Below are 16511 nucleotides of genomic sequence, written 5' to 3'. Positions count from 1 at the left end.
CATAACCAAGACTTTATGGATGCTTATGTTTTCAATCTGCTTGAATAAGTTGAACGAGGAGCTAGCTGCAGACAGACGAAAAGACTGAGACCGCACCGTGAATCGTGATGAGGCCGAGGGGAGATTGAGTTCGAATTTGGATCGGGTTATTCAGAGTCAGACACGCCGACACTTGCGGCCTAGCAACAGGTCGATTTAGGTAGTGTGCTTTCCAATAGACCAAGGTGCAAATCCAAATATTGGGATTGTCCCAGAAAGCAAAGATATCTGGCATTATCGTGTTTTATGTCACAAACATAGCCATTGAGTTATTGAGTTTTTTTTCGCTTTCTTAAATTTTATCTAGGCCTATAGGCAAGACAGCTAGCAGCCGTCTGTTTCGAGGAGTCGTGGTTATTTAAGTTTTTAACATTTTTTTTTTTTTTCATTTCTACTTGTACACAGATGGCTCGCTAGGGGGTTAACAATGCAAAATCCTCCCGACGGGGCTTATCGAATTGTCTTTATTTCATTAAAAATATATAAAAGAACTGCACCAAAATAAAGATTTTTTTTGCAGAGTCAGAAAGTTTTCTAATTCTCCTAATGGGCCATGCGTTTTAAGTTGGGCCCGCAAATAGGTGGTATCGTTACATTTGCACGACAAGCACAGAAATAATTAATGGTATAAAACTTGAAATACATGTGCTACATGGGTATATTTGGTATCATATTAAAGGGAATCTTTATACCAATTACTTAAAAGAAAAAGAAATACTTGAGATTACTTCGTTAACCAGTAATTAGCAGTTATGTAACATCGATTGGCCATTTTTGCATGGTGGTAGACGAGGGGAGCATAAATTTTCATTTTATTAAGAAACTAAATGTGTAACATCACAGTACCTAAAATATGTAATAGTTTTGGAGCTCACTAGCTTACTCTTCAGTCATAAGTGGGTCAAATTTGAACTTTTAAGTTTAAAGGGTACCTAATTAAGCTAATTAGTATAATTAATTGATGTAAAACATGAAATTAACATGATTGAAATTGTGACTGTCTGATGTATAGGAAATGAGGAGAGATAAATACATTTGTGGGTTACACCTTGAATAAAATTTAGAAGCTGCATAAATTTCAAAAAGAAAAGCACAAACTAATTAAAGGCTTCAGAGATAAATCAATCTATTGTTTTAATAATCATGACCTCATGGTTTCAATATTGACAGCGTAGACCGATAGTGATAACTTTGTGTCAGAATCTTCAGATTACTCTGGTATCATAATAGATAAAAATACACCTTTTATGCAATTTTAATTAATGAAAACTTGTTTGTTGCAATAAAGTCCTCATCTGATTCTATTTACTTTTTTCTTAATGTTACATCACACTGCTTCTATAAATCAGTAAATGACACATATTTGGCTGGCACAAAAGTGTTCAGAGAATATTTTTCCAAATTATAAAACAAACTAAACAAAAAACTACTTGAGAATGAAACTGGTACAAAGATTAAACAGAGGCAAATGTACCCATAGAAATATGTTCTGTGCATTGACATTCAATTGACCCAGTACCAAGAGACCATGTCCTGCAGAATGTTGAGCAAGAGGGTATATTTAAAATAAAACACTCTAAAATAACAAAGTATTTTTGCCAGGTGTCTGGATTTATTTATAACTTGTCAGTTGTTTTTGTTGACACTAATTTTAAATAAGCTTAAGCAGTAATGAGAACTTTTCATTGTGTATTCACATTTTTCCTATATTTATATGCTAAACCTGACTCTCAGTTGTCAACCTGTGGTCCACCGGTCTTTGAGCCAAGAGGTGACAAATCCCACAATTTGAGTCAAATGAAATAATTTTTTATTCATAATAACCACAGTAAATATATTATAATATACTGGTTAGTGTTTGCAAGTGTATTTATGCAACTAAAGGCAAGACTAATTAATGTTTTAGGGGTAAATCAAGCATTGATACATATTTACCCGCAAAAATTGTGATGTGAAATTTGGTCTTGAAAGATGATTGCGCCCAGTTATTTTGGTAGAGTTATCCCCAACAAGTTATATATCACTGGAAAGGTCTCACTCTAAAGAATTGAAATATGCATGTTATTTCCCTATAGGGTGTAAAGTTTATCCGATTCTCAGATTTATTGGGAAGTATGTTTTTTTCACATTTTTCCACATATTTTGACCTTTAACTTTTTATAACATTACCCTATGCCTTTTCTGATTGCATTTTTGAATTCCTCAGACAATTTCCTTTCAGAATATATATACTTTTATGGGTAAAGGATGTCAAACATAAGAAAAAAATACAATTGTATAAAATGGTGCGATTTTCGAAGAAAATTTGAGTTGTAACGGAAATGGGCCCAACTCAAAACGCATGGCCAATGATAGAGTACCGTACAGTCCACCAAAATGGTTTGTTAATTCCTGAAAAATTTTTCCTTATAGTCTAGATCTACTTCAAAATTTTGTTTTCTTTATATTTTTTTAATCACATGAACAAAAAAAATAGTCTCCTTTAGGCCTACATTTACCTCAAGCAATGTTTGTGCATGCTCCACTCCACTTCACTACCACTACACTGCACTCCGCCTACCCAAACATCTAGCCCCAAAACTCGCTCTGATAAGACTCCAAGTGGCAAAGGTGGGAAAAAATGCACATTTATTGTAAAAATTCTACACCGAACTAGCTTGATTTCTTACTTTTCATTCTAATGTTACTCCATATCTATCCTCCGATTAGCATCAAAATTGGTGATTTAGAGCCAACATGGAGTTCCTCACACAATTTGCTGCCTATTTCAAAACATTTCATGTGATGCGTGAGGGTCCGAGCTCAGACCCTCGCGCATGCACATGAGATGTTTTGGAATGGGCAGCAAATTATTCAATTAGTTTCATTGATGGTTAATTTGCAAAACATAGCTCTCACAACCGGTTTATTGCAAGTAAAATCTGACCCTTATTTCATTTTCCACTTTATCCCTTTTTGTCCCATCAGGTACTGCATATCCATTCATCTACTGCAGAAACAATCAAAGAGTCACCATGGATAATTGGCATCCCATAGCCCGTGTGTATCATCCACTAACAGCAGGTTCTATAGATGGGACTGACTCCAGACCGCATGATAGAGCTGTAGAGAGAGCTATAAAGGTACATCTACCATTCAAATGAAAGAGGAAAGGGAATTGGGCCTGGGACAAATGCCCTTTTTGCTGTTCGATTCTCCACCATGGTAAACAATTTTGATGTGGGAACAATATTCAAGATTCTTGGATTATGGGAAAAAAATTGTTGTTGAGGTGCATTTTTTCAGCCTTTCACATTATTTTGGCATACTGTTGAATGGTAATATCTTAAAGATTTGAATTACCATTATTTCTTTAAATATTCTATTGTATTGGTGCATTTGTCCTATGCAATAGTATAACGTTTTTGCTACTGAGTTATTGCCTTCTTTTGAAGATGTTCGTTTCTTCCTCTGTAATTATAAGTATTGACACATATGAATATGATTCCTTATGCTTCTTTCTTCAGGCCAGCTATGTACCGCCCTCTGTAGACGGTGACCCGCATTTGACCTTGTTTGTTGCTAGGCTCAACCCTGAAACAACAGAGAAAACCTTGGAAAAGGTAAATATTGTAAGGTATTCCTTACACAGAAGTGCATGATTCATTTCACTGATGGAGTTACTGTATTTAAGTTTTGAGAGAGAGGCAGTGTACATGCAGTGCTTTTGGCAAATATTAACCAAAAATGGGGGAAAATATGACTTAGGCGATAAAATCCATTAAACATGTTTACAAACACCTAATTGCAAAAGGTGCACATGCATCATACCCTCTAGAAATTATATATGATTGTTTTAAACACACCTTTATATACAGTGCACGCAGAGTGCGTTTTTACAAAAGGTATGGGCTTTATGGTTTGCCTTTTGATACACATTCCAGCTACGATATAGATACCGTGCTAATAATGTCATAAAATGTTTATTGCACAATTCTTAAACATAATTTTTATATACCAGTATAGGAAAAAAAAATTCTTATATTTTCGACGTTGACTCATTTTATGAAACAAATAATGTGCAGATTAAATGCTGTACTTAAAATTTAAGCCCCATGCCTCTTGCACCATGGACTTTGCTGCATTGCTACAGTCCCAAAACACAGGTATCTATCAGAAAACCTATGGAAACCTTGAAAGAACACCAATTAAGAATCAATCTGATATTGGTTTTAAAACACTGATTTGTGTTGTGTTAATGGCCATATGGCGCAAGCCTATTAAAGATAAATTCCAGTTTTGGTAACGATCTCAAAATGACTTTTTACAGAATCTAATGTAATGACCACCCAAGTGTCTGTTTGTATGAATAAAAAATATGTGCCAAAGGATTCTGGAAGAAATTGTGTAATTGCTGAGAAATAAGCAAAATAAGCGCGGATTCGGTCACTTCCGTCGGGTCTTTATTCCAGCAATAATAATACAGCGTCCCACGTGTGCCTATCTGTGTTGGTGCTCTTCAGTGTGAACGTTTTTCAGCGTAGATTTCAAGATTTCACAAAGTTCAGTTTACGTAACTGTACCAGATCTAGATCCTGGATGATATTCTGACAATTAAGCCTGGTTTTACAGACTTTGTCATGAAATCAGTGTTTACTGCAACAACTGGCATTTCTCTTTAATTTCAGACTTTTTCAAAGTACGGTGACCTAAAGCAAGTGAATCTAATCCGCGATGCTGTGACAGGCTTCTCAAAGCAGTATGCGTTCATCGAGTTTGAAGACGAAAGTTCGGCGAGACGTGCAAGGGCCAAGGCTGATCAGAGCGTGATTGAAGAACGCATTGTCTTTGTCGACTGGGAGTGTGAGCGCACCCTGGATGGATGGATACCCAGAAGGCTAGGTAGATAGTATGAACACACCCTTAAAATGATTGGATTCACATATGATACTTGTGGTGTGAACACAATTCTGGTGATGAATCTATGGGGAGTTGAGTCAAGATGCAATATACACCTTTTCAACATACTTTTGTTGAGGCCCCATTGAATATAATTAGGAAAATGTTTCTTTGTTATTCTTTTTAGGGGGTGGGGTTTAGTTTCTAATTTCGTCCATTTACATATTTTTTTTTGTCTGAATGTGTTTCTATTTCTGTCCTTTTCTCTTTGGTCTATCTTTCACCTCCCCATACTTTTATAACTTTGGGTGTTTAGGTTATCTGTCTATTCCCCCTTCTCTCCACCACTTGCTTTGTTTGCGCTCTCACTCTCTTTCTTCTCACCACTTTAATCCCTTATATTAACCAACCCTCCTTCTTGCTCTCCTTGTATCTGCCTCTCTCATATCACCCTTCCTCTCCATCTCCATCTCTCGCTGTCCTTTTTACTCCCCCTCCCCCGTCTCTTTCCTTTTTCACCTACACTTTTCTTTTTGTTTTCCTACTCTCTCCTCTCCTTTTCATCCTCCCTCTCCCACTTACTATTTCTTCCTCCTCTGTCTTTCTCATCTTTTCAATTTCACCCCCCCCCCCCACCCAGCCTCCCACCTGCTCTTTCTCTCTCTCTCACGGTCTCTACTATTTCTCTTTTTACAGGTGGTGGATTCGGGGGCAAGAAGGAGTCCGGCCAGCTGAGGTTCGGGGGCAGGGACCGGCCGTTCAAGAAACCCATCGTAGTCCAGCCAAAAGATCGAGATAGAGAGACAAGAGATGGCGATAGAGAAGAAAGATACCGTGAAGGAGACAATAGGTACAGGGATAGGGGGATAGGCAGAGATAGGGACAGATATCGAGATAGAGAGGCCAGCGATAGGATAGACAGATATCGAGATAGGAGGGAAAGAGAGAGAGATAGAAGAGGCGAAGATAGAGATAGAAGGGATGAAGATCGAGAGAGAGATAGAAGGGCTGACGATAGAGATAGGGAGGAAAGCAGTAGAGTGATAGGCAAAGACAGAGGTTCAGATAGTGAAGATGGAGAAATCAGGGACAAAGAAAGAGAGAGGGGAAGAGAGAAGGATGAAAGGAGAGATAGAATAGGAGATAGATATAAAGATAGAGATAAGTATAGGGAGAGGGGCAGGTATGGAGATGATGAGAGGGAGAGCGATAGGTATAGGGATAGAAGGAAAGAGAGGGATAGAGAAAGAGAGGAGAGGAAAGAGGGGAAGAGAAGATTTAGGGAAAGAGAGAGCGATGAAGGAGAGGGGTTTGAAAGGAAAGAGGAAAGTCAAGAACCAAGTTCAAAATGGGATTAATTTAATACCAGGCAAGAAAAAAATTGTTTCCTTTTTTGGGGGCCCGTTTTTAAGGTCAAGTCCACCTCAGAAAAATGTTGATTTGAATCAATAGAGAAAAATCAGACAAGCGCAATGCTGAAAATTTCATCATTCATTAAATTTTCAGTGTTATGCTTGTTGATTTTTTCTCTTTTTATTCAAATCAAGTTTTTGTTGGGGTTGACTTGTCCTTTAACTGCCCAAATCTGTCACATTGAATAGATATTTTCTGAGGCTAATTTTTATTGTCCAGGGTTCCTTTGTGCATTTTGGGTTCGCAGAATTGCCTTGAGCCCCCATATATTTGATTCCACTGCTTCATAAAGTGGATTAGTAGAGGCAATGGGTTGTCTTAGGCTAATTGCTACTCCCAGCCCTGGCTACTCCACTCAAATATCATGGTAATTTGAATTAGAAAAAAAAATTGGGGAGGACCAAAATAATTTCTATTTTGTCAAAATCCGATGCAAAATAATAGTGACAACATTTCAAAATGCAGTATTTTTTTAAGCAGGGAGCGTGACTGCGATGTAATGAGTGAGATACTGTTCGCATAATCCCACTTATTATGAAATCGTAAATATATAATTTATGTTATCAGTATAACACCTTGAATGGTGGGATTGTGTTATACTATCCTTACTGAGCATATAGATGGCTGCTAGTTGTAATGATTTCAACTATTGTTTGTACAGAACTCAATCAAATGACCACCCGGGTGTATGGAATATATGTGCCAAACAATTCTTGAAAAAGTTTTGTTATTTCTGAGAAATTAGCAAAACGAGCATGAAGTTCGAACACTATATTGAGCATTTCCCAATCAGTAATAATACACTGTTCCTCGTATGCTTATCTTCGATAGTGATCTTTAGTGTGATCATTTTTTCAGCTTTAAAGATTTCATGATTTCACACAGCTCAGTGAAACTTTACCAGATTTAGATCTTTGACGATATAAAGACGATTTAAATTTTGTTTATAATAGAGAATTTGTTATGAAAACATCGTGAACTGCAATTACTTTCATTAACCTTCAAACTGTTTATCAATTAAAGCAAGTGGCACCTTTAGACATTATCACCATTTGCTATGTATAGCGCTATCATTTTACAGTCTGTGGTGACCAATAACATGTCTTTTCTACATTGTTACCACTTGTTAGATAACAAGTTTGATGTCTACATAATGAATACTGACCCTACTTAATATGCATGTATACATTGTGTACTCATACTCCACAGCATTAAATAAACCGAAATTGACAGATATTTGTTTTTTTATTTATTTATTTAAATCTTACATATACATGTATATGGTTTTAATGCTCATGTCTCAGTTTTAATAAAACACAAGTAAAATTGCAAAGATATGGATACTGTTTTTTATTACTCAGTCAATGATACCAACAGCTACAATGAAAGGATGAAAGAATGTCTATATTTCACATTGCATAGCACACATTTTTTTGGTTCATAGAATAGAATTATGTTTATTTTAATATTTGGTGTCATATGCGAGCAGCTCTACCATTATATATGTAATTCCATTTGCAATTACATGACAAAAACCATTGTCTGTCATGAATCTGTAAGATACATATATAAATGCAGGAATTCATGTAACATGATATATGAGGCAGCAGCTCTCATATGACGTCATTAGCCCTTTCCACGCATACCTCACACCAATGCACACTCGGTGCCGCACAAAATTTGCATTTCACACATCACACTCAAACAACCAATCCATTGTTTCCTTCCCTGAAAACAATTCAGCACAGAGAAGCTCATGGCCCAGCGCACAAAGAGTAAGAGCAAAATTTTAGAAATTTGTAACTTCTTAATCTTCGATAGATCTTTTCCGCCTATATTAAGAAGTAACCTAATGCCTTTGTGAAATTTGCCTCTTTTTTATTTGAAGAAGGGTAGGGTGTTTTACTCCAACGATGTTGTAGGACTAAGCCTGTTCATCGATCAATGTAGAATGTCTATTGCTGCTCCCCTTCAGACAAAAATTAGATGCGCTACTTATGTTGGCAGGGAGGGGTGGCAGGGGTATCGTAGCCAGCAAAAATTTCCATAAAAACACAAGAATCTAAAATCACTCAAAATCATAGGCAATCTTCTCCCAATGCTTATCCAGTCTATAATGCAATCACTGTTTTTAATCAAAGAAAACCTGATCCAAAGCCACAACAAATGGAATAAAAAAATGAATAAATGATATAGGATTTGTAAAGCGCACATATCCAACTTGTTAGGTGCTCAAGGCGCTCATATTACCCTGGCTAAGCTAGTCTACCATTGCGGTGAGCACAGCTTTTTGAGGAATTACTTCCTGCGGGTACCCAGTTTTACCTCATGTGGGCGCATCGTGGTCTAGTGGTTCTGACTCTCGCCTTTCAAACAGAGGGTCGTAGGTTCGAATCCTAGCCATGGCGTGTTTTCCTTCAGCAAGAAATTTATCCACACTGTGCTGCACTCGACCCAGGTGAGGTGAATGGGTACCCGGCAGGATTAATTACTCGAATGCACCAAGCGCCTTTAGCAGCTGTAGCTACAGCCGGGGTAATATATAGTGCGCCACTGAATAGGCAACTAGATAGATCGGCACCTCATAAATGCTATATATTATCATTATTGAGTGCAGCAAAATGTGGGTAAATTTCTTGCGGGGAATTGAACCCATGTCCCTCAGATTGAAAGACAAGAATCTAGACCACGATGCCCCACATGAATAAGTGAAGAGTTTTGAGATATGAGATTCTGCTTTAAAGCGGTACTGGATAAAGAAACACGTTTTTTCATGTAGAAAAGGGGTTATTTTTACATGATTTTCAAACCTTTTTATCAAGCCTAAGTGGCATCCCTGGTAGTTACACATTGCAGAAACACTTGAATTAATTTATTAACATTTTTCAATATTGAATTGAAATATATATATAACGAAAGATACTCGATTTGAAAGACAGCTAATGACAACATCACACACGATACGCATAAGCTACAAACTATATATGAAAGTATTAACATGTGAACAAATGTACTTTCATGTCCAGCATGAAAAAATAATATTATGGAATGATAATGATAATAATCCACATTGATATGGTGTTTAATTGTACAGCAGAAGAATGTCTCTATAAAACTATGTACACTTGTACAGATTTAGAATAGCAATGAAACCCAAAAGTACTGTTTCATCATCTCGAAAACAAATTGTCGCTAAATATATTTCCCTGGGCATTATCAGCATGTTTTTTTACATGACAGTACTAGAAAAAATTTAGCAAGTACTGTATTTTATCATCATAAAAACAGTTTGAATTACAGTTAGGGGTGTTTACCGTATTATTAAGTGTGACTGAGAGTTGTGCGTAAACGCAAACACGCTGCTACGCGTAATATGATTGATTGATACGCGCATTGGTCGTCCTGTGCACTTGATCTGGCCAATGCAGTGAAGCATTATATACATGTACCACTCGCAATCAAAATTATATGTCTCAAAGTTACACTTAAATCTTTGTGAAACATCCCCTGGGGATTACTTTGTACTGAAACATTTTTTGTAGTGCTCCTTTCTCTTAATTTGGTTCAATAAACTTTTTGAAGTCACTACGGGATAAGTCATATCAACATCATTTTTAGGTGTCTTTTATTTGGTTTATAATCTTAAAAAAGAATAAGAAAAATTATAATCAATATTTTAAATTTCTTTTTGGGAGCTAGGAGATCTTTCACGTTCAATGTCCTGACTCCAGAACATTGGAGTTTCTTGTAATGTAGCTGGATCCTTGGGGGTCAGCATTTTGCCCATTTAAATCTAGTACGGCTACAGGCATTCCTTTGCTTGCCTCTTGCAGTGTTAGATCAGTAATAGGAGGACTAGGACTTGGACATAATATTGCAAGGTTTAGAGTATACATAGCAGTTGCATAATATATGTTGGCCATAAAACCTAACTGTAATATGATGTTTATTACAAAAAAAAAATCTTTGTATTAAATACATGTACCCAACCATGATAACACAGAATCGTATCCTATGGCATGTGTTCTGAAATCTGGTTTATTTCATGCCATGGTCTAACTCTGCTAATATTACCGGAAGCCAAAAGTTTAACAATGCATTTACATGTTTTGTTCTTTTTATTTGGCTCCCTCATGTTTTAATGATCATTCCCAGTCAATTGTGAATGATTGGTTTCAGTATCAAATGAGCTGACAAATTGAATTTGTACAGTTAGAAATACCTTTCACATAGTTGTACACCGCCTGCTTGGCTTGTGTACGTGAGCAAATGGGTGGCTGAATGTCAAACATTCGTACCGTTGCACACCCGACGTACCATCTAAAATGTACCGTTGCACAGCTTTAGGAGGTGATGTCACTATACAATTCAATTCATTGTGCTCGGTAAAAAGTGAACGTGAAGTATAGCTTGCTGGCTACATGGGCAATGCTTCCCAAGGTCAATATTTTTGCTCCTTTTCATAGATTACTGCAGGGAAAAATCTTCTATATTCATGTTTTTCGCTAGATTGCGAGGCGTTGTACAACACAAAGAGCGAATATTCTTATTCGTGCAATGGTACAAGATTTTGCATTCGGTGAAAGAAAGAAACGCTCTATTCAACCCGGCTAATGCTTTGTTGAATAGAGCATCTTCTCAGATGTTGTTTGAAGGTTTGCATGGTGGCATGTACAATTGCTGATGTGGTTTACGGTACACCATGTGGAGTGTTATAGAAGCAGTGGATAGAAGAAGAGAAGGAAGTGGATAGGCGAGAAAGTGGAGATTTGAGAATAGAGTATTCTTTCTTGAGAATAGTCCTGAAAAGGACTGTAAACCAGAAGGAATGTTGAGTGAGAACAGCTTGAGTAGTAGAGCTGATGAGGAGATGCTGGCTTGCGTCGGCGAGTAGAGATGATGAGTAGTAGAGAGACTCGACGTTTCGGACAGGTTGACTGTCCGTCTTCAGGAGTGAGTGTTCGCTCGGCGTTCGCTCTACTACTCAAGCTGTTCTCACTCAACATTCCTTCTGGTTTACAGTCCTTTTCAGGACTATTCTCAAGAAAGAATACTCTATTCTCAAATCTCCACTTTCTCGCCTATCCACTTCCTTCTCTTCTTCTTCTATCCACTGCTTCTATAACACTCCACATGGTGTACAGTAAACCACATCAGCAAGAGCATCTTCTGTTCACCTCATGCGAGATCATGCACCATCCCAGTCATGCCTATTTGCTATTTGTATTTTGAAGACATTTTTGGACCAGAGATTGAATCAAACCAGAGTTTAGCATACCGGTCCATGTATGTATTTCAGATGGTTATCCTGACAACCATTTTCAGAGTACCCTACGTTGGCTAGAAACTGTGTACATGGCAGGGTGCTACATAAGCACGTGCCGGATTGCCCGGGGCAAGTAAAAGTTAGAGTCGGGCAAGTGTTTTGAAGTAAAGACCGACACGACTTGCCCAAATTGGGCAACAAATTTCTCAGAGTGGAATGACCAAAATTAGGGTCGATACAATGTATCGACCCTAAATTTGGTCATGGCGGGCAAGATAAAATCACTTTGGGAAAAGAAATGCAATAACAAGGTACATCAGTTCATGACAAAACAGAAAAGAAAGGTCAATGGATTATAAAACCGTAATACTTTCTTTTGAAGAGGTAAAACTTAGATTTTGGGGCAAGTATATTCCAACTTTTTAAAAATTTACTTGTCTGATAGGGCAAGTGTTTCTAAAAATTTATCTAGCACCCTGCATAGCAATGTCAACTTTCCCATGAAACCTGACAACTGACTTGTTTAAACTTACTAGATTTCTTTTATTCATTAAAATTTGTTAGAGGCTGAAAACCGTGTTTATTGAAGGCAGGGGCGGTTCATGTCCACTCTCGCTAAGGGACGTAGTTACACCTAATTGATGAGTAGTGGTTGTTTCCAAATGGTCCCTCTGTGACAGTGCGTGTGCTGCTTCCCTGTTGTTTGAATGGTACATCCCTGGCTGTCCATAGGGGTGTGAAGTCACACTGGAGCCAGTTTGGCTTGGGTCTAGTCCATTGCTGCCCATAGGGTAATTTGGATGGGTTTGATCTGTTCAAAGATTAAAGTAAACATACACAGAATGATGCCCAGTTCATAATTTTCATGTTGACCGATCAGAACACCCCAGGTGTAATAGAGTAGGATTTGTGCATTATTGTTCAAGAATGACAAGAGGAATACCAATTACTAATTACTTGTATCGGGATTAGTAAAATAGAACCTGCACTATTGGTAGCTGCTTTAGTGAGGATGCATGCAGTGCTATTAAACATGCAACACCTGAATGAAACATTGGACAACTGAGGGGGCACTTCGCTAACAGGATAAACATGTAAATGCACTATATCAATGTCTTTTTCCTGGGGTGTCATACCATCACATGAAACAGCCAAATGAAATATCAGTGGACAACATAGAGGACGCTATGCATCTATGGCTAACAGAAATACACAGTATCGATGATGGTTCAGAGGGATTGAGGTTATACTATCACATCAAACAGCCAAATTCAATATTGATGGGCAACTTAGAGGTGGCTATACCTGTCTTACCTTGGAATGATGATTGGTTGATGAAGCTTTCTTGAAGACTCTTTCCCTGCTCCCCACAATTGGCTTCCAACATACCAAGATTGTGCGCCTCATTACCAAAGTGTTCCTGGCGGATTTGTTCGCTGTTTTGGCTGGCATACTCAAAGGATCGCATCTCCTGTTCGTAGCTGTCTGAGCGAGGATTCGACTGATGATCCGGTCTGGTAGCGGGGTTGCTGAATGAATTGCTGGTGATGACTGAGACTCTCTCTGCAACTTGCTTGTTTTGATTTTCTGTCTGGCTTGGATGGTAATAAGCTGTTAAAGGGACAAAATAGAATATTTATTATTTGGTAATTGCATAAGAAAAAAATGAAAGAACTATATTCAGGATTGATTTCTTTTAAAGTAACATGACAATCTGCTGTTTGCTTGTGATTGTGCAACAATAAGAAGAATAGACAGGGACTTTTGAACCAAGAAAGCTTGAAGACCTTTGTTCATTAATTTATACTATTTTTCTATTCAAATAAATTTATTGTTTATTGGAAACATGTATACTTTAATATTAATAATAAAATAATTTAAGTATAATAAATATTCTGTGATGAGAGAGTGACAGTGTTTTGCTCTTAAATTAGGCCTATGAGTTGTTCAACTTCTCCAGAAGCCATCCCTTTTCATAACATTCATATCTACAATACCTATAATATTCAGTTATGCCAGGAAAATGTCAAGTTCTCTCTTGAATGGCTAGCCTAATACAGCTTAATATCACAAGTGACATGAATAAGTAAACCGACTTACGTTATACTGAATATTGGTACATGTATGGAGAAAGAATTGTTTAATTATATTTTACCTTGGTTATAACCGTTAGCGTAAGAAAAGGAGGAGTCCCCAACATCCTGCCTTTCCCCACCCATTGTGCAGCTGCCATAGTAACGGTCATCTCGATGTGGGTAGGAATCTGGATAAGCTACTCCCCCTGTATCCATGGAGTCATGTGACCGTGAATAATAAGGGGAGTTGTTGTAGCCCTGTGGAAATACAGTAGGATGGTGGTAGTAGTTTGATGCTGGGTACGGGGCCATGTAGTTTGGGGTCCTAGCTGAGGTGAGATAGGGTTCCTGCCCCTGAATGTGATTGATGTACGGGAAACCGGTCTGTGGTGATGTGGACGGCATGAATGGCTGGTTATGGGCGGGGCCTGCATGAGGTGCCAGCGGTAACGGCGTTTGGTTGATGACAGAGCTGCGCATCACGATGGGCGAGATGGGTGGAGTCAACATCGGGTTGCTGCGGGATCCGAGGGAATGATGAGGCGGAGTCGTTCCGTATGGCATGAGGTAGTCTCTTTCCCCAGGCCCCAAGGATCCCATATGTCCAGGATAGAGTGCATTGCGGTTGTGATCCATCATGTCTTCCCGCTTACAATGCGGCTGGTCTATGAGGCCAGCCTGCTGTCTTGGCAAGCCATTGCGGTTAGCGAGAAAACATGACCCAGCTGGATTAGAAAGAGGTCTCTGGCTGTTACCTAGTATAAGAAGGTGAGGGGAAAAATGAAAAAAGGTCAGCATTTTAAACCATCTTTCTTGTATTACTGTCAATACTCAATATCACAAAGAACAATAAAGAATGTGCCCAATATATTGTCTATTCAATATAAAGGAAAATGTCAAAGCTTGGGTAACAAATACAAGTTTGCTGTGCAAACCCTTCACAGGGGGATAAGTGGTCTGAATGCATAGACTACAATGGCTAGTGAAATGAAGAACCACTTAGCAAGGTTTATATGTGCTAGTCTTATGGGAAGACTTACTTGTTGATCAAAGTTTTATTCAGGATCTATGCCTGCAGGCTAGATAGCAACAGATGCACTTTGTATCCTTTGGCAAAAGCACTGTATAAATCCATATATTATGATACATACCTGATGCCTTCATGTGTTTTTCGAGTCGATTTTGAAGGTCATTGTCCTTTTCAGAGTTGAACTGACTCTCAACAGCTAGCAGAATATATTCATCCAGTAGCATTCGTATCAAATGGAAAGAAGCTGTAAGAGAAAGTGGTGTGGTGTAGGAGTTCACTCACTTAGCTTGTAATCTAACTAAGGTTTGAGGTTCAATCCCACATTGGACTATTTTATTCTTTAGCAACACATATTTTGTTTTGTTTACCTTTTAACAAGTGAGACCTATCCTTCATGTTTGTGCTAAATGTAATGAAAATCTAAAACAAAGTTGATCAACTCGTTGTTTCCCCTCACCCCCCAAACGTGGCGGATTCAGGTAAGGGCACATCCAGCCAGTGCCCCCCCCCCCTCCTTTTGAGAGGCTGTTTAAGGGGATATGTCATGCATAAGCAAGTGAAGACCCTTTTTTTTGGGGGGGGGATTGTCAAATTTTTCCTGTACAAAATTTCCCCTGGGAAAAATCCTGGATCTGCCCCTGTCCCCAACCCCTCCTTCCTAATGTATGGTATACTGGATAGACCTGATCTGATTTACTAAAGTGAATTATACCCGGGGGGGGGGGCCACTTCCATTCACGAGTGGATACCATGCGCGACCAAGGGGTCTCGAAAAGCACCCTAAACACGTAATTTCCATATTCTGAAAATGAACCCCTTAACAAGTATTGGCGTGTGAAACCCTACCCTTAACAAGTATTGGAAACAAAAACGATACTCTTGGCAAATATTCCTGAAATGAACCCCTAAACAAGTACAGGAATGTTTTATTGTTACGGTTCCTTCGGTCGTCGGCTTTACCTTATTTGGTTTAGTGCGACCCCACTTCTACACCCAGTCGCGCAAATCGGACTCTAAACACGTAGTGTTGGGGCAAAAAGGACATCCTTTATAAAACATTTTAATTTTGTTTTATCATCCCCGCAAATTCGACCCTAAACACGTAATTTTCCTAGCGAAATAGATACCCCTTTTTCATTATTTTTGTGTTTTTGGCACCCTTATCACGTTACGTACGTAACGTGCCCTATCGTGAAAAAGACATCCTTTTTACGTGTTTTTTGGTCGCGCATGGTATCCACTTGTCAATGTAAGTGGCCCCTACAGTGAATTATATCAATAAAATCTTGCCATTGAACGCTTGCAATTCAATTAAATGGTAATATTGTTGTTTTTTCTAGGGCATGATGGCACTTTAACTACAAAATACGCAATGACCTCTGAGCAAAAGTATGTACTGTAACTTACTCTGATGTCCGTGCAACCATTACGTACTTGTCCGTCATGTTTTTCAATATTTGTTTTCTTTTTATAAAATTCATGTGAATTCCTGAAAATATTATGAACTTAAATTGGTCATTACATCTTTTGTTTAGTTTTGTAATTCCATGGCATTACTGTAGCCTACACATTTATAAAATGGAGAACATAAAAGTAAAATGTGTACACTTACCAAAACTCTGGGCGTTGTTGATTGTTAATGAATGCATCACTCTAGCTCCAAAGAATGACCATTTCAGCAGGAAATCCTGGGCTCGCTTCTTGAATGACCGCCCATTCTGTTTGCTTGGCTGTTAAGATACAACAAACAAAACATACAACTGATAACATCCCTGGAAGAATGAGTGTTGGTCAGTTGAAGTAATGTGTT

The 16511-nt window shown here is 38.2% G+C and overlaps 2 protein-coding genes across 2 annotated transcripts in view; one reads left to right on the top strand and one right to left on the bottom strand.

The window, feature by feature from the left end:
- Positions 1 to 112: 112 nt before the first annotated feature.
- Positions 113 to 6362, top strand: LOC121417144 (U11/U12 small nuclear ribonucleoprotein 35 kDa protein-like). Its single transcript, XM_041610734.1, has 5 exons — positions 113 to 199; positions 3007 to 3161; positions 3546 to 3641; positions 4707 to 4920; positions 5614 to 6362. The coding sequence occupies exons 2-5, from the start codon at positions 3054 to 3056 to the stop codon at positions 6273 to 6275; spliced, it is 1080 nt and encodes a 359-aa protein (XP_041466668.1). The 5' UTR covers positions 113 to 199; positions 3007 to 3053; the 3' UTR covers positions 6276 to 6362.
- A 5088-nt stretch (positions 6363 to 11450) lies between these two features.
- Positions 11451 to 16511, bottom strand: part of LOC121417142 (DNA-binding protein RFX6-like) — a 42807-nt gene continuing 37746 nt past the window's right edge. The window contains exons 14-18 of the mRNA XM_041610730.1: positions 16314 to 16431; positions 14823 to 14945; positions 13752 to 14426; positions 12911 to 13207; positions 11451 to 12407 (exon numbers count right to left, since the gene is read on the bottom strand). Of these exons, the coding sequence (XP_041466664.1) occupies positions 12157 to 12407; positions 12911 to 13207; positions 13752 to 14426; positions 14823 to 14945; positions 16314 to 16431 (1464 nt within the window). The 3' untranslated portion in view covers positions 11451 to 12156. The remainder of the gene's footprint in view (positions 12408 to 12910; positions 13208 to 13751; positions 14427 to 14822; positions 14946 to 16313; positions 16432 to 16511) is intronic.

The sequence above is a fragment of the Lytechinus variegatus genome, chromosome 6 (assembly GCF_018143015.1).
Source record: "Lytechinus variegatus isolate NC3 chromosome 6, Lvar_3.0, whole genome shotgun sequence".
Lineage (NCBI taxonomy): Eukaryota > Metazoa > Echinodermata > Echinoidea > Temnopleuroida > Toxopneustidae > Lytechinus > Lytechinus variegatus.
This window is presented reverse-complemented; position numbering and strand designations above follow the sequence as displayed.

Coding starts and splice junctions, on each gene's coding strand:
- LOC121417144 (XM_041610734.1), top strand. CDS start 3,054: ATGGATAATTGGCATCCCATAGCCCGTGTGTATCATCCACTAACAGCA. Junction 3,162..3,545: donor CTGTAGAGAGAGCTATAAAG/GTACATCTACCA, acceptor TTCTTTCTTCAG/GCCAGCTATGTACCGCCCTC. Junction 3,642..4,706: donor CAGAGAAAACCTTGGAAAAG/GTAAATATTGTA, acceptor CTTTAATTTCAG/ACTTTTTCAAAGTACGGTGA.